The sequence below is a fragment of the Spea bombifrons genome, chromosome 5, assembly GCF_027358695.1.
Source record: "Spea bombifrons isolate aSpeBom1 chromosome 5, aSpeBom1.2.pri, whole genome shotgun sequence".
NCBI lineage: Eukaryota > Metazoa > Chordata > Amphibia > Anura > Pelobatidae > Spea > Spea bombifrons.
Window position 1 is genome coordinate 849,215 of NC_071091.1, and position 14,016 is coordinate 863,230.

The window sequence follows — 14,016 nt, forward strand, 5'->3', positions numbered from 1 at the left end:
CATGTCAAGTGTGGGAAGAGCCCCCCGGAAAAGCACCAGCGTCAAGATGGCGATCCAGGTAAGGGCCCCCCGCAAGTTTGCGTCACTCGGGTGGAAGCCACCGGAATGGACCGGAGCAAACCAGGACAAATGATACAAAGCAGGGGATTGGAGGAAAGGAAAATGTTCAACGTATGTCAAGATTCCGCATATTTACTTTATTTGTTGTGTTTAACCCTAAAACGGTTGATTCCGCCTCTATACTGTAACTCAAGGGGCAGAATCTGAACTTTCACCTCAGGGGCCAGGGTTACTTTCTGGCATGACCTCTGCTCACCACTGGCCACATTATATTGGGATGCAGAGAAGGAGCTCGGAGAGGATCCAGGAACGGCACAACTGCGTCAGAAGACACACTTTGGCTTCTATTCCCAAATAATTTCTTAATCCTTATTATTCTAATTAAAAACTGACCTGCCCCCCAATCTTCTGGTCACCCTCCTCCCCAAGTTCTTGCCCCTCCACCCCAGTGCTCCGTGTGCTAATCAGCCAGCATGATATGAAGAGACGGCCTAGCTCTCTGTCTGCATCCGTGAGACCTCAACACTTCTGTACGGGGGGCAAATATCATTCACTTTTAACTCTTTTTCTTTCAGAATGCCGAAGAATCGTCACCTCCGCCGATAGGCCGAGTCACGATACCCAAAGTGCCTCTGACCAAGAAAAGGTGGGTCTCCATGTCGCCCTCTGTGCCAATTAATTGCCCCTTTCTTCCCAAATCTCATCTTATATAAAATGCCATAAATTCCACCAACAGCCCAATGAATCTAGAACTGGGGGTAAGTAGTTCGCCATTAAAGGGAAAGTTTGCATTTCATGTGATATTTTGGGTGACCTTCCCTTCTCAACTACCACACTGAGCTGATGCTTTATGGCGATGCTAATGAAGTCCGTTCCTCCATAGAGTTTTTATTAGAGAGTCCGGCTGGGTGATTAGGACTGAGTCATTCTATTGTCCCCCACAGGCAGTATGATAAGGTGTCGGGGGGTTTAGTAGATCGGGGGTCAGATAACAGCGAGAATCATACAAACGGCTGTAACTGACAATAATCTGTTTATTAGACGCTTTTCTCTTTTTTTGCAGTAAACAGAAGGAACCTCTGGCTCTGATTAGAAGGAAGATGATTGCCAAACACCAGGTAAATGGGAAGTGAGCTCTGATTGGCTGCGGAAGGTCTATGCGATGCACAGCGTGTTGTTTAGGCGGAGGGTTTATTAACCATGCGGTGTCACCATCCGGGCTCTTCTATTATTTTATGGTTGACTTAGTTCTTGCGCTCGATGGCTGGAAGGTCCGGTTAGAACGCGGTTAGCAGAGGTTCCTCGCTGGCTGCCGTCTCCAGAAGCCGCGTCGCTGTTATTGTTCTATTTGTGTCAATAAATCTCTTGCTGTGTGTCAGGAAATCCAGGAGATTACCATTCTTGGCTGCGGAGAGGACACTTTCCACGCTGAGGAAAGCCCACCAGTCATCCATCCGCCCGAAGACCCCCTACAGGAGGACGAGCTGTGCGTGAGGTTCCAGGACAACGAGGTCGCGACCCAGACGGCTCCTGTTTATTGCTTCAGCACCTTGGATGAGGTCGTTGAGTTCCTGAACGGGTGCAGTAAGCCAGACGACAGAAGCCCCCAAGGCATGTCCCCACCCGATGACCCTCCTGATGAGCCGGGTGGGGGAGAGGAGGTTCTCTCAAATGCCAATCACATGCACACTTTAAAGTCAGAGAGAGGAGAGAACAATGACAATGATGATGATGATGACGGCCAACCGTTAGGCTCCCATCTTTTCTCCAACCCTACTGTGCCCTATGCCTCTCCCTCCAGCCCGTCCTGCTTCCTCGTGGTCAAACGGCGGCGGAAACAACGTTTTCACTGTGACTGGCAGGGCCCGGTGACCGTCATAAGCTCTCCGAATGTACCGGTCCATGCCTTGGAGCTGCGGGTCGACGAGGATCTGGCCATGTCTATCCGACGACAGGTGGATGTCAACAACCCCGGACCGTTTGGCTGGCAGCTGGCCAAGCTACTGTTCACCGAGGAGGAACTCTACGGCCACAACTTCAACGGCACTGATCAGAAGTTGCCCCTCAGTCCGAGGCGAGTCCATGCCATTCAGCACGCCTTCCACGACTACTTTCCCAAAGACATTGCAGACGAGGCCTTGGCCAAAGGCAGAACGGCCATCAACCAGGGCATCAGGAACATGTTTTACGTCCGTAACCGTAGAGACGGGGACTGCGCTTGAGTCGGACTCCTACGCAATCCTACGTGCGAGTGTTTCGCTCCGTTACGGGCCGCGTCACTTTATGTGCCAAACGAGAAGAACGCTTCCATTTCAGGGAGAGCCAATGAAATCGTCCGAAACACGACGACCCGCTCAGCCGTTAGCGGCAGCCGTGGGCTGGCAGGGGGGTTAGCAATGCTTCCGGCTCCGCGTTCCCCCCTCCGCGGTATGACCGTGTCCGGGTTTTTACCTCCGTGTCCGGGTTTTTACCTCCTTGTCCGGGTTTTTGCCTCCTTGTCCGGGTTTTTGCCTCCTTGTCCGGCTGCGGCTGGAAATCATCGCAATATTAGACGCCGGATTTTACCTTCCCTTCGATGTTTTGGTTTAAAGTTAGCATTTTTGTGAAAATATTTATGTTTTAATGAAAAACATGTAAAATCTACTCGTTGCGTTTTGGATCATACTATTTGAAACAAACAGGTAGTGAGGATTTTCCTTACTTTCCGGGGAAGCTGTAGCTCTAGAGATGCAGTGCCAGAGTGTCGGCCACTACGAGACATTACGCCTCTCCACGAGACCGCTCTGCAGTGTCTGATATTCACTTCGACCACCAGGACATCAAGACCTCCGAGTGATGCCGGAAAAAGCAGCACAAGAGGGCTTTATCTGCTAAATCCAGAGTCTCCAACTTTTGTAAGATGGGGGTTGCTCATCATTAGAAATGGGGGGGGGGCAGGCGTGATGTCATAGAATTACTCATGTAATGTGTCAAAACATACAGGCCTCGCGCAGGTTGGAGGCCATAAAACACTAAGAACACAGGGTATGAGGAGGGGCATTTACCTGGTGTTTAGGAGGGGTACATGGCATTCCGCCCCACTGAATACAGGTAAAGCTATAAACGGGAGTACATGGCCGGTGCCCTGGGGTATATCCCTGGGGCCCACACACCAGCCTGCCCATAACACCCCAGAGCAGGGTAGATTTGGCCTGAGGGGCACTATCTGCAGCCATTTCCTGAACTCTTCACCTTCGAGTATGCAATGCGGCAGTGAAGGGGTTAATGCCTGAGCCCGCCACACACAGCATCCAGTGCTGATCACTGATTGGCTAAGAAGAAGCATGTGATCTGCAAACGAGCGCGGAGCAAAGCCTGCTGGGATTTGTAGTCCGGGTGGTTGGTCTCTGACAGAAGGCACCAGGCAGGCACTACAATACCCAGAATCCTCACTGCTGAAATGCGAGTGGGTAGAACACGAGTGGGGTAAACGCCTCACAGTCTTGTGTTTGGAGCGGGGGCAATAAATATAACGTCCTGATAAAGTGCAGTGACATCCCTTACATTACAAGAAAACAACAAGAAGTATTTATACGGCGCTTTACAAGAGAAAAAGAGGGAATTATCTGAAGGACTGGGAGAAAAGATGGGCTTTTAGTCTTTTTTTTAAAGTCTCTAAAGATGGGGCCTCTCTGATTGACAGCGGCAGAGAGTTCCAGAATGCGGGAGCCGCGTGACAGAACGCGCTGGAGCCGGATTTTCTGCCCTCTTTGGGTATTGAGAGAAGAGACATGTGCGGATCGGAGGGGCGAGCAGGGATGGCGGGAGTTAATAGCTCTTTGGGGTAACAGGGTCCCAGGGTCTTTAGGGCTTTAAATCTTAAAGTGAATTCTCCATCGTATGGGAAGCCGATGGAGAGACCGTGGAATGATATGTAATAATCAGTGTAATAATCGGTGTAATGTAATATGGCACGAGCGGGGTGAATTATTATGGTCTGGCTGCTGCGTTCTGAGATCTTTTTCCGGGAGGCCTGCATGCATCGCAATAATCCAGACGAGATTCACCAACGCATGGATGCGGGCGCCGTATCCTCCGGCGGGATTCGCTGCTTTATCCCCGCGAAATTCCTCAGGTGGAAGAAGGCAGATTTTATTGCTGCAGAGACTTGACGTTTAAGTAAAAACCCCCGTCACGGAGTACAAGGAGACTCCGCGCTCCGAGACTCCGCACTCCGGGATTCCGCACTCTGGGATTCCGCACTCCCAGACTCCGCACTCCAAGACTCCGCACTCCGGGATTCCGCACTCCCAGACGCCGCACTCCGAGGTTTCGCATTCACTTGACCCGAGTAGCTCTGATCCCCCGAATTCTACACCGGTTTGGTTGGTATTTCCTAGGACCGGTGCAGTCATCCTTTGTCCTCTGATTTATCAGGATTTAGCTTTAGCCGGCCGGAATCCATTCTAAGAGATCCGCTGAGCATCGGGTGAAACGAGATGTTGGATCCTTAGTTCCTGGTGGAACGGAGAGGTCGAGCTGCGTGTCATCCGAAGAGCAGGGGTATCTTAATCCATGGTGCCTGATGATGCCCCCCAGTGGCACCAGGTATACGGCCAATAGAGTGGGAGATAGAATGGATCCTTGTGGTGTGGGAGCGGAGGATCACGTTCCTGATGACACCCTCAGTGACCTGTTTGTGAGGAAGGATTTACATACATACACCCCCCAGCCACGCATTTCACATTTAGTAACACGTATGTACATCCCTTCCATTACATACACCCCCCAGCCACCATGTCACATTTAGTAACACGTATGTACAGGGGAGGACCCCCCCAGCGTGTCATGCAAACAATTCTTGATTTTTTAAAATGCATTTAATTTTTCTGCAACAAAAAAAAGACATAGAAATTAGAACATATATTACAAACCCCCCCTCACTGTGATGTCACGCGTCGCCATCCCGCCCTAAGGCCAGACGTGTCTTTTGCGGACAGCGATGGCGTAAATGCAGAAAGAGCGCCCCCCGTCCCTCCTTTATAAACAGTCCCGCTAAAGAGTTAATGGCGGCCGGCCCGTCCCCCGCGGCGTGATTTGTATACAGTGGCCGGGAGAGGCCGATAGCGACCCCCCCGGAGGCTAGGAAGATGAGGTGGTGGGTGGTGATGGAGGGGGTGGCGAGGCCGTCGCTGGCCTAGGGGAGGCCGGAGAGGAGCAGGCGGGGGAGGCCATGGGGCTGACGCCGGGGATCCGATGCAGGCTGTGCAGGGCCTGGACCACGGCTCTGTAGAACTGCTTGGTGTCACTGAGATAGTTCTGGAACATGAGGTTGAACTGCGTCTGGTTTATGTGCATCTGCCGGACGTGGGCGTTGAGTTCCCGCACTTCCCGTGAAAGGCCGTGCAGCTGCTGCGCCATCAGCGCGTTCCCCTGGAAGACGTTCTCGCGCAGCTTGTGCAGCTCCATGTTCCGCGCCTGGCTGAGCTGCCGCAATCGCTTGTACTCCTCGCGGCCGTCCGGGGGTTTCTGCGAATTCTTGACATGTTGGGGGGCTGGTGGTGGGGAGGACACCGCGGCGGGGGCAGCCTCCAGCTCCTCCGGCGGGATCAGGGGGGACAGACACGCTCCGTCGTCTTCGGACCATTCTCCCAGCACCTGTTGGTCCGACGGAGACGGCGTCTCTTCGGAGTCCAGTACAGATATAAATTCAGGCGCTTAAACCAATCAGACAGCAGAGAATCAACAGGGATCCTAAAATTCCACAATCAGAAAGAATTTCCCAAAATCTCCCACTGGTTTGCTTTTTTACCCCTGTTGTATTTTTTGCCCCATTATCATACTGCCTGTGGAGAACAATAGAATGGCTCAGTCTTAATCACCTAGCCAGACTTTCTGACTAATAAAAACTATTGAAGAACGAACTTCATTAACATTGCTATAAAGCATCAGCATTGGAGGAAAAGCTTGGAGTTATTTCCATATACAGTTCTGGGGGGATATATTACTGTATACAGCGCTGGGGGGGTTATATTACTGTATACAGTGCTGGGGGGTTATATTACTATATACAGCACTGGGGGGTTATATTACTGTATACAGTGCTGGGGGTTATATTACTGTATACAGTGCTGGGAGGTTATATTACTATATACAGCACTGGGGGGTTATATTACTGTATACAGCGCTGGGGGTTATATTACTGTATACAGCGCTGGGGGTTATATTACTGTATACAGCGCTGGGGGTTATATTACTGTATACAGTTCTGGGGGGTTATATTACTGTATACAGCGCTGGGGGTTATATTACTGTATACAGCGCTGGGGGTTATATTACTGTATACAGCGCTGGGGGTTATATTACTGTATACAGCGCTGGGGGTTATATTACTGTATACAGCGCTGGGGGTTATATTTCTGTATACAGCGCTGGGGGTTATATTACTGTATACAGCGCTGGGGGTTATATTACTGTATACAGCGCTGAGGGGTTATATTACTGTATACAGCGGTGGGGGTTATATTACTGTATACAGTGCCGGGGGTTATATTACTGTATACAGCGCTGGGGGGTTATATTACTGTATACAGCGCTGGGGGTTATTACTGTATACAGCGCTGGGGGTTATATCACTGTATACAGAGCTGGGGTTATATTACTGTATACAGCGCTGGGGGGTTATATTACTGTATACAGCGCTGGGGGTTATATTACTGTACACAGCGCTGGGGGTTATATTACTGTATACAGCGCTGGGGGTTATATTACTGTATACAGCGCTGGGGGTTATATTACTGTATACAGCGCTGGGGGTTGTATTACTGTATACAGCGCTGGGGGTTATATTACTGTATACAGCGCTGGGGGGTTATATTACTGTATACAGCGCTGGGGGTATATTACTGTATACAGAGCTGGGGGGGTTATATTACTGTATACAGTGCTGGGGGTTATATTACTGTATACAGCGCTGGGGGTATATTACTGTATACAGCGCTGGGGGTTATATTACTGTATACAGCGCTGGGGTTATATTACTGTATACAGCGCTGGGGTTATATTACTGTATACAGCGCTGGGGGTTATATTACTGTATACAGAGCTGGGGGGGTATATTACTGTATATAGCGCTGGGGGTTATATTACTGTATACAGCGCTGGGGGTTATATTACTGTATACAGCGCTGGGGGGTTATATTACTGTATACAGTGCTGGGGGTTATATTACTGTATACAGCGCTGGGGGTTATATTACTGTATACAGCGCTGGGGGTTATATTTCTGTATACAGCGCTGGGGGTTATATTACTGTATACAGCGCTGGGGGTTATATTACTGTATACAGCGCTGAGGGGTTATATTACTGTATACAGCGGTGGGGGTTATATTACTGTATACAGTGCCGGGGGTTATATTACTGTATACAGCGCTGGGGGGTTATATTACTGTATACAGCGCTGGGGGTTATTACTGTATACAGCGCTGGGGGTTATATCACTGTATACAGAGCTGGGGGTTATATTACTGTATACAGCGCTGGGGGGTTATATTACTGTACACAGCGCTGGGGGTTATATTACTGTATACAGCGCTGGGGGTTATATTACTGTATACAGCGCTGGGGGTTATATTACTGTATACAGCGCTGAGGGGTTATATTACTGTATACAGCGGTGGGGGTTATATTACTGTATACAGTGCCGGGGGTTATATTACTGTATACAGCGCTGGGGGGTTATATTACTGTATACAGCGCTGGGGGTTATTACTGTATACAGCGCTGGGGGTTATATCACTGTATACAGAGCTGGGGGTTATATTACTGTATACAGCACTGGGGGTTATATTACTGTACACAGCGCTGGGGGTTATATTACTGTATACAGCGCTGGGGGTTATATTACTGTATACAGCGCTGTGGGGGTTATGTTACTGTATACAGCGCTGGGGGTTATATTACTGTATACAGCGCTGGGGGGTTATATTACTGTATACAGCGCTGGGGGTTATATTACTGTATACAGCGCTGGGGGTTATATTACTGTATACAGCGCTGGGGGTTATATTACTGTATACAGTGCTGGGGGTTATATTACTGTATACAGCGCTGGGGGTTATATTACTGTATACAGCGCTGGGGGGTTATATTACTGTATACAGCGCTGGGGGGTTATATTACTGTATACAGCGCTGGGGGGTTATATTACTGTATACAGTGCTGGGGGGTTATATTACTGTATACAGCGCTGGGGGTTATATTACTGTATACAGTGCCGGGGGGTTATATTACTGTATACAGTGTTGGGGGTTATATTACTGTATACAGCGCTGGGGGGGGTATATTACTGTGTAGAGGGCTGGGGGGTTATATTACTGTATACAGCGCTGGGGGGTTATATTACTGTATACAGTGTTGGGGGTTATATTACTGTATACAGCGCTGGGGGGTTATATTACTGTATACAGCGCTGTGGGGGTTATGTTACTGTATACAGCGCTGGGGGGGTTATTACTGTATACAGCGCTGGGGGGTTATATTACTGTATACAGTGTTGGGGGTTATATTACTGTATACAGCGCTGGGGGGTTATATTACTGTATACAGCGCTGGGGGGTTATGTTACTGTATACAGCGCTGGGGGGGGTTATATTACTGTGTAGAGGGCTGGGGGGTTAGCCGTGATTGGTTAGAAGTTAGAGTGGCTGTAAAGGTGAGCCGTGATTGGTCACACAGTGAATTATACCTGTGGTGTCGATGATGGCCGGCCACGCTGATGATTGGGTCTCTGAGGCCGCAGAGCGCTGGGTTCCGCCGGGTCCTGAAATAAACACGGTTGGCACAGTAAATACCCCTCCATATTTAAATGGTCAGACTAAATACACACTGCATGTACCCCCATATATCGTACCCCCATATATTATACCCCCAGCATTCAGGTGCACAAATCAGGACAATTGTGTTGGAGGGGGTGTTGCAAGGGGCGGTGTCAGATCCAAAGTGCTCAGGGGCGGGCTGGAGGTGTGGCCACTCGCCAGGGGTCTCCTGCATGTCGTGTGGCTGGAGGTGGGAAAAGGGGCAAATGCAGAATCCCCCCCCCATACATTTGGGGCTATTATATGCATTAAAGTGCTTATGGTGGCTGCAGTGTCCCTCTGATGATTGGACTGGGAAATATATATGAAGAAAGGTTAATTTATTTAACCCGGGACACCCGCCCCATGCCCCGCAAGGGGGAGACCTTCCATCCCAACCCAGGAGCCCTAGTTATGGCTCCAGCATGAGCTCTCAGCTGATTGGCTCCATCAGCGCATGTCTGCAGGCCATTGGCTGCCGTTCACACAGCTGAAGATAATGAGGCCTATCGTAGTACATATGTATATATGTTCATTTACACGTCACACGGGTGTCTTCTGATAAATGTCATTGTTTGCTGTTTTGGGTTTGGTTTCAGACAGTTTGGTCTTCTTTGTCTTTTCTTACCGTGATCCGGCGCCCCGTCGACTCCTTGCGTAGATAGCTGTAAGATCTTCTGCCGCAGCTTATCCTCCCAGCTGTTAAACCGTACCTCCTCGTCGGGATCTCCCTCACCCATGGATTTCTTCTCCAGACTGGCCATCTTTGCCTTAACCACCCTCCTGCAGTCGGCAAAGCGCTTCTTGCACGCCTCGACGGTGCGGAACATGGATCCTTTACTGTTCACCTCGTTGACGATCTCCTGCCAGATGCACTGCTTCTGCAACGAGCTGGCAGACGATGGAGCGCAGAGCTCTTTGTAGTGTCTCAGCACTCCGTCGACTAAGGTCTTCTTCTCCTCGGGGGTGAAATGGGGGCCCCGCTGCCGGTCCTCGTCCATGCACATGTTGGAACGCTCTCCCCGACCAGGGCAGTCCCATCGGTAGCGATCTCGATGACCAAACTGGTGCCTGAGCCCTCCCTGGCCTTTGCACCTCGTCCGACTCGCCCTCCTCCATTTACTGTTCTTTTCTGCCCCCCTGGCTATCCTCTCCTGGTCTGACGTTAGCGTGTCTGCCATCGCTCCGTGCTCCACACGCGTGTTCTGTTCCTCTTGTCCTTAAGGAGAGCCATGAAAGAGACCACACACGTTGGCCAAAGAGAGAAAAGAATACATCGCAAAATCCAAAATAATACGACATCAACGCGTTACAATAACGCAGCGGGGAGCGGAACCCCTCAGCTACAGACTGGGGGGGGTATTTTTCGGGAGATTTCAATAAAAACACCACATTCCGCTTGTATCGACGTAAAGGTCTCGTGGCTGGAGCCAGAACACACAAGGGCCTGTTTGGACAGAGCTCTGTGGGTCCATTATCTCTACATCTCCTGTTCATATAATATACGAGAGGGCAGCCATGGGGGCAATAAGAACGCCTCGGCGTGAATGACCTCGGTTAGAGGTGGGGAAGGATTCTTGGCCATAATCTAAAAACCTCTTGAGGAGGCGTCCTAAAGTCCCACGTTATTCACCGACGCTCACGCAGAATGAAAGACGCGTCTCTCGGCTCTAATGGTGGTCACTGGAAGAGACCGTCTGATTTCCACAAACCCCGGCACCGGGCGCTCTCCCTGCAGCTTGGTTACTTTCCGCGAACACCAAGCACCACGTAGAGGAAGGGATGGCGAGAGAGACTGCGGGATACTCACCCTCCTCTGCGTACGCAGCCATTTCTCCTTCCGCTGCGCTGGCCGGGTTTTCGCAGTCTGGCTCTTCTTTCAGGGTATTAATGTCTGATCTGTCTGAATCGCCATCTGGATAGCCTGAGGAACGGAAAACGGGAGTGAGCGGGGAACAAGAACACAAGACGGGCCTGTGAGCCGGGTATGGGGGCCTGTGAGCCGGGTATGGGGGCCGTGAGCCGCAAATGGGCCTGTGAGCCACCAATAGGCCTGTGAGCCGGGAACGGGAACACGAACTGAGAACTTGTGCGTGAGCTGGGAGCGGGAAGACGAGCTTGAAATGTCTCACCATCACTGGGAAAGGAGTGGAGTTCACTCTTTGCTGCGGTCGCTCGACACTCGTTCTCTGGCTCGTCTTCCTCCATTTTGACCTGCAGTCTCTCTAGCACAACCTCCGGTAACCCTGCGGGACGGAGCGGGATGGAGACAGCGAGAGACATCAGCGCCCTCTGCCATTTCATTCCCTTTTATTGGACCAATCATCTGGATCCGATAAGGGAATGAAAGATCCACCAGATCACCCCCCACCACACTCAACGCCGCATCAGATGGACTCACGTAACAGGTTCGGGTCCATCCTGGAAGTGGCCGGCGCCTCCCGGCGGATTCTAAAACGTCATTCACCGTTTAGCTGACGTGCCCCTGATCGGCCTGAGTGTAAAAGAAGAGACGCCTAAGTATGGCGAGAGACACCAGGGTGTGCCACGTGAGGCCGTTTGTGGAATGTTGCCCCAGTGGTTGCGCATAAAGCCCCGATTACCCCGGCGTTATGGAGGCCATCGCTCTCCACGGACTGAAAAGTGCAATTATGCAAAGTGAGCAAAACATGGAATCTGCCTCATTAACCCTCGGAGCTGCTCATCCACGCCGGAGGCCGGACCGGGGCTCGCTCCCTGCGCTCTGTCCCAAGCACTCCGCCAGCCCTCTGTACCCAGGAGCTCTCCCTGCACTCTCTCTCTGTACCCAGGAGCTCTCCCTGCACTCTCTCTCTGTACCCAGGAGCTCTCCCTGCACTCTCTCTCTGTACCCAGGAGCGCTCCCTGCACTCTCTCTCTCTGTACCCAGGAGCTCTCCCTGCACTCTCTCTCTCTCTCTCTGTACTCAGGAGCTCTCCCTGCACTCTCTCTCTCTCTCTCTGTACTCAGGAGCTCTCCCTGCACTCTCTCCCTCTCTCTGTACCCAGGAGCTCTCCCTGCACTCTCTCTCTGTACCCAGGAGTGCTCCCTGCACTCTCTCTCTCTGTACCCAGGAGCTCTCCCTGCACTCTCTCTCTCTCTCTCTCTGTACTCAGGAGCTCTCCCTGCACTCTCTCTCTCTCTCTGTACTCAGGAGCTCTCCCTGCACTCTCTCCCTCTCTCTGTACCCAGGAGCTCTCCCTGCACTCTCTCTCTGTACCCAGGAGTGCTCCCTGCACTCTCTCTCACTGTACCCAGGAGCTCTCCCTGCACTCTCTCTCTCTCTCTCTGTACTCAGGAGCTCTCCCTGCACTCTCTCTCTCTCTCTCTGTACTCAGGAGCTCTCCCTGCACTCTCTCTCTCTCTGTACCCAGGAGCTCTCCCTGCACTCTCTCTCTGTACCCAAGAGCTCTCCCTGCACTCTCTCTGTACCCAGGAGCTCTCCCTGCACTCTCCTCTCTGTACCCAGGAGCTCTCCTTGCACTCTCCTCTGTGTACCCAGGAGCTCTCCTTGCACTCTCTCTCTCTGTACCCAAGAGCTCTCCCTGCAGTCTCTGTCCCTAGGCACTCTCCCTACTCTCTCTGTCTCTTGGCGCTCTCTCTGTCCCCAGAAACTCTCCCAGTGCTAGCTCTGTACCCAAAGGGTCTCCCTGCTCTCTCTCTGTACCCAGATACTCTCCCGATTCTCGGTCTCTCGCTGTCTACCTACACTCTCTCTGTACCAAGGAGGTCTCCTTGCTCTGCATCCACAGGGGTCTCCCTACTCTGTCTGTACCCAGATGCTCTCTCTCTGGCCCAGGGGGTCTCCCTGCTCTCTTTCTCTGTACCCTGGCACTCCCCCTGCTTTCTTTCTTTACCAGGATGTTCTCCCTGCTGTCTCAGTACTCAGACGCTGTCCCTGTGCGCTCTCTTTGTACCAGGTCACTCTTTCAGCTCCCTCTACCCGGGCGTTCTCTCCCCAGGGGTTCTCCCTCCGCTCTCCCCCTACATCAGCAGATTAACCCCTCTACAGCCGCTCTCGTGGGGATAAATCATTTGCCCCCAGTTGTCTGCAGTCACAGGAGGGGGGCACTTACCGGTAACCCTGGCAGAGAATGCAGACGGCGCCCCCTCTCTGGCTGGCAATACGTGACTTGGGGGGGTCATGGAGGGGCTCGGGGTCCATGGCTGAGAGTGCAGCAGCTCATAGTCCGGCTGCTCCTCCCCTTTCTGCTGCTGACAGAGGGGAGGCCCAATAGGGAGGTGCCGCTGCCACGGAGGAAGCACATGAGGGGGAGGCGCCGCTGAAACCGGTCCGGTGGTCACACAGTGGAACCGGCAGACAGGGGCGCAGACGCTCTCATGCCCCCGGCCGTATTTTAAAGGGGGCAAAAGGCAGGGGACTCTAGATGGAGTCCGGGAGATATTCGAGAGACGCTCTGCTGGCGGCTGCAGAACATCGCATTAAACTTGTTAGTAACACAGATGGGGTCTCGGCAGATGTGGCGCATTTATTGGGGGGCGAAGGCAGCATTTAGGAGCCATAAACCGACCCAAAATGAGGGAGATGCCGGAAAATCTATCGCTAAGCCGAAGGGGCAGAACACATTATTAGATGCCCCAAAACACACGGAGGGGAAAACTGCCGGGGGGACAAAAAAAGGGGTAAAACCTTTCTTGGATTTGGTTCTTATCTGCATTGAAATTCTGTTTCACTGACTGGGAATCTGTGCCACTTGGCAGCTATTACTGAGAACACGTGGCTTCCCACCAATAACGTGGGGTTTTCCCCACAGGGGCCGGTCACTGATTCATCTATACATTATACAGGGGGCCGGTCACTGATTTACCTATACATTATACAGGGGGCCGGTCACTGATTCATCTATACATTATACAGGGGCCGGTCACTGATTTATCTATACATTATACAGGGACCGGTCACTGATTTATCTATACATTATACAGGGGCCGGTCACTGATTTATCTATACATTATACAGGGGGCCGGGTCGCTGATTTATCTATACATTATACAGGGGCCGGTCACTGATTCATCTATACATTATACAGGGGGCCGGTCACTGATTCATCTATACATTATACAGGGGGCCGGTCACTGATT

The 14,016-nt window shown here is 51.6% G+C and overlaps 2 protein-coding genes across 2 annotated transcripts; one reads left to right on the forward strand and one right to left on the reverse strand.

Annotated features, from left to right (window-relative positions):
- Nucleotides 1-2,997, forward strand: LOC128496440 (uncharacterized). Its single transcript, XM_053466072.1, has 4 exons — nucleotides 1-58; nucleotides 636-706; nucleotides 1,124-1,178; nucleotides 1,440-2,997. The coding sequence occupies exons 1-4, from the start codon at nucleotides 2-4 to the stop codon at nucleotides 2,280-2,282; spliced, it is 1,026 nt and encodes a 341-aa protein (XP_053322047.1). The 5' UTR covers nucleotide 1; the 3' UTR covers nucleotides 2,283-2,997.
- Nucleotides 2,998-5,175: 2,178 nt separating this feature from the next.
- Nucleotides 5,176-13,128, reverse strand: LOC128496435 (uncharacterized). The gene is made up of 7 exons (XM_053466064.1): nucleotides 12,990-13,128; nucleotides 11,297-11,389; nucleotides 11,028-11,141; nucleotides 10,706-10,819; nucleotides 9,524-10,114; nucleotides 8,787-8,861; nucleotides 5,176-5,756 (listed from the first exon to the last, which is right to left on the reverse strand). Exons 2-7 carry the CDS (start codon nucleotides 11,313-11,315, stop codon nucleotides 5,182-5,184), a joined length of 1,488 nt encoding a protein of 495 aa, XP_053322039.1. The 5' UTR covers nucleotides 11,316-11,389; nucleotides 12,990-13,128; the 3' UTR covers nucleotides 5,176-5,181.
- Between the last annotated feature and the right edge of the window lie 888 nt (nucleotides 13,129-14,016).

Bases quoted from the DNA above. Each gene is read 5' to 3' on its own strand.
- LOC128496435 (XM_053466064.1), bottom strand. The intron at 10,820-11,027 runs GTGAGACATTTC...TCCGTTCCTCAG, and splicing joins CCACTCCTTTCCCAGTGATG to GCTATCCAGATGGCGATTCA. The intron at 10,115-10,705 runs GTGAGTATCCCG...GCTCTCCTTAAG, and splicing joins GGCTGCGTACGCAGAGGAGG to GACAAGAGGAACAGAACACG.
- LOC128496440 (XM_053466072.1), top strand. From the start codon at position 2: ATGTCAAGTGTGGGAAGAGCCCCCCGGAAAAGCACCAGCGTCAAGATG. The intron at 707-1,123 runs GTGGGTCTCCAT...CTTTTTTTGCAG, and splicing joins GTGCCTCTGACCAAGAAAAG to TAAACAGAAGGAACCTCTGG. The intron at 1,179-1,439 runs GTAAATGGGAAG...GCTGTGTGTCAG, and splicing joins AGATGATTGCCAAACACCAG to GAAATCCAGGAGATTACCAT.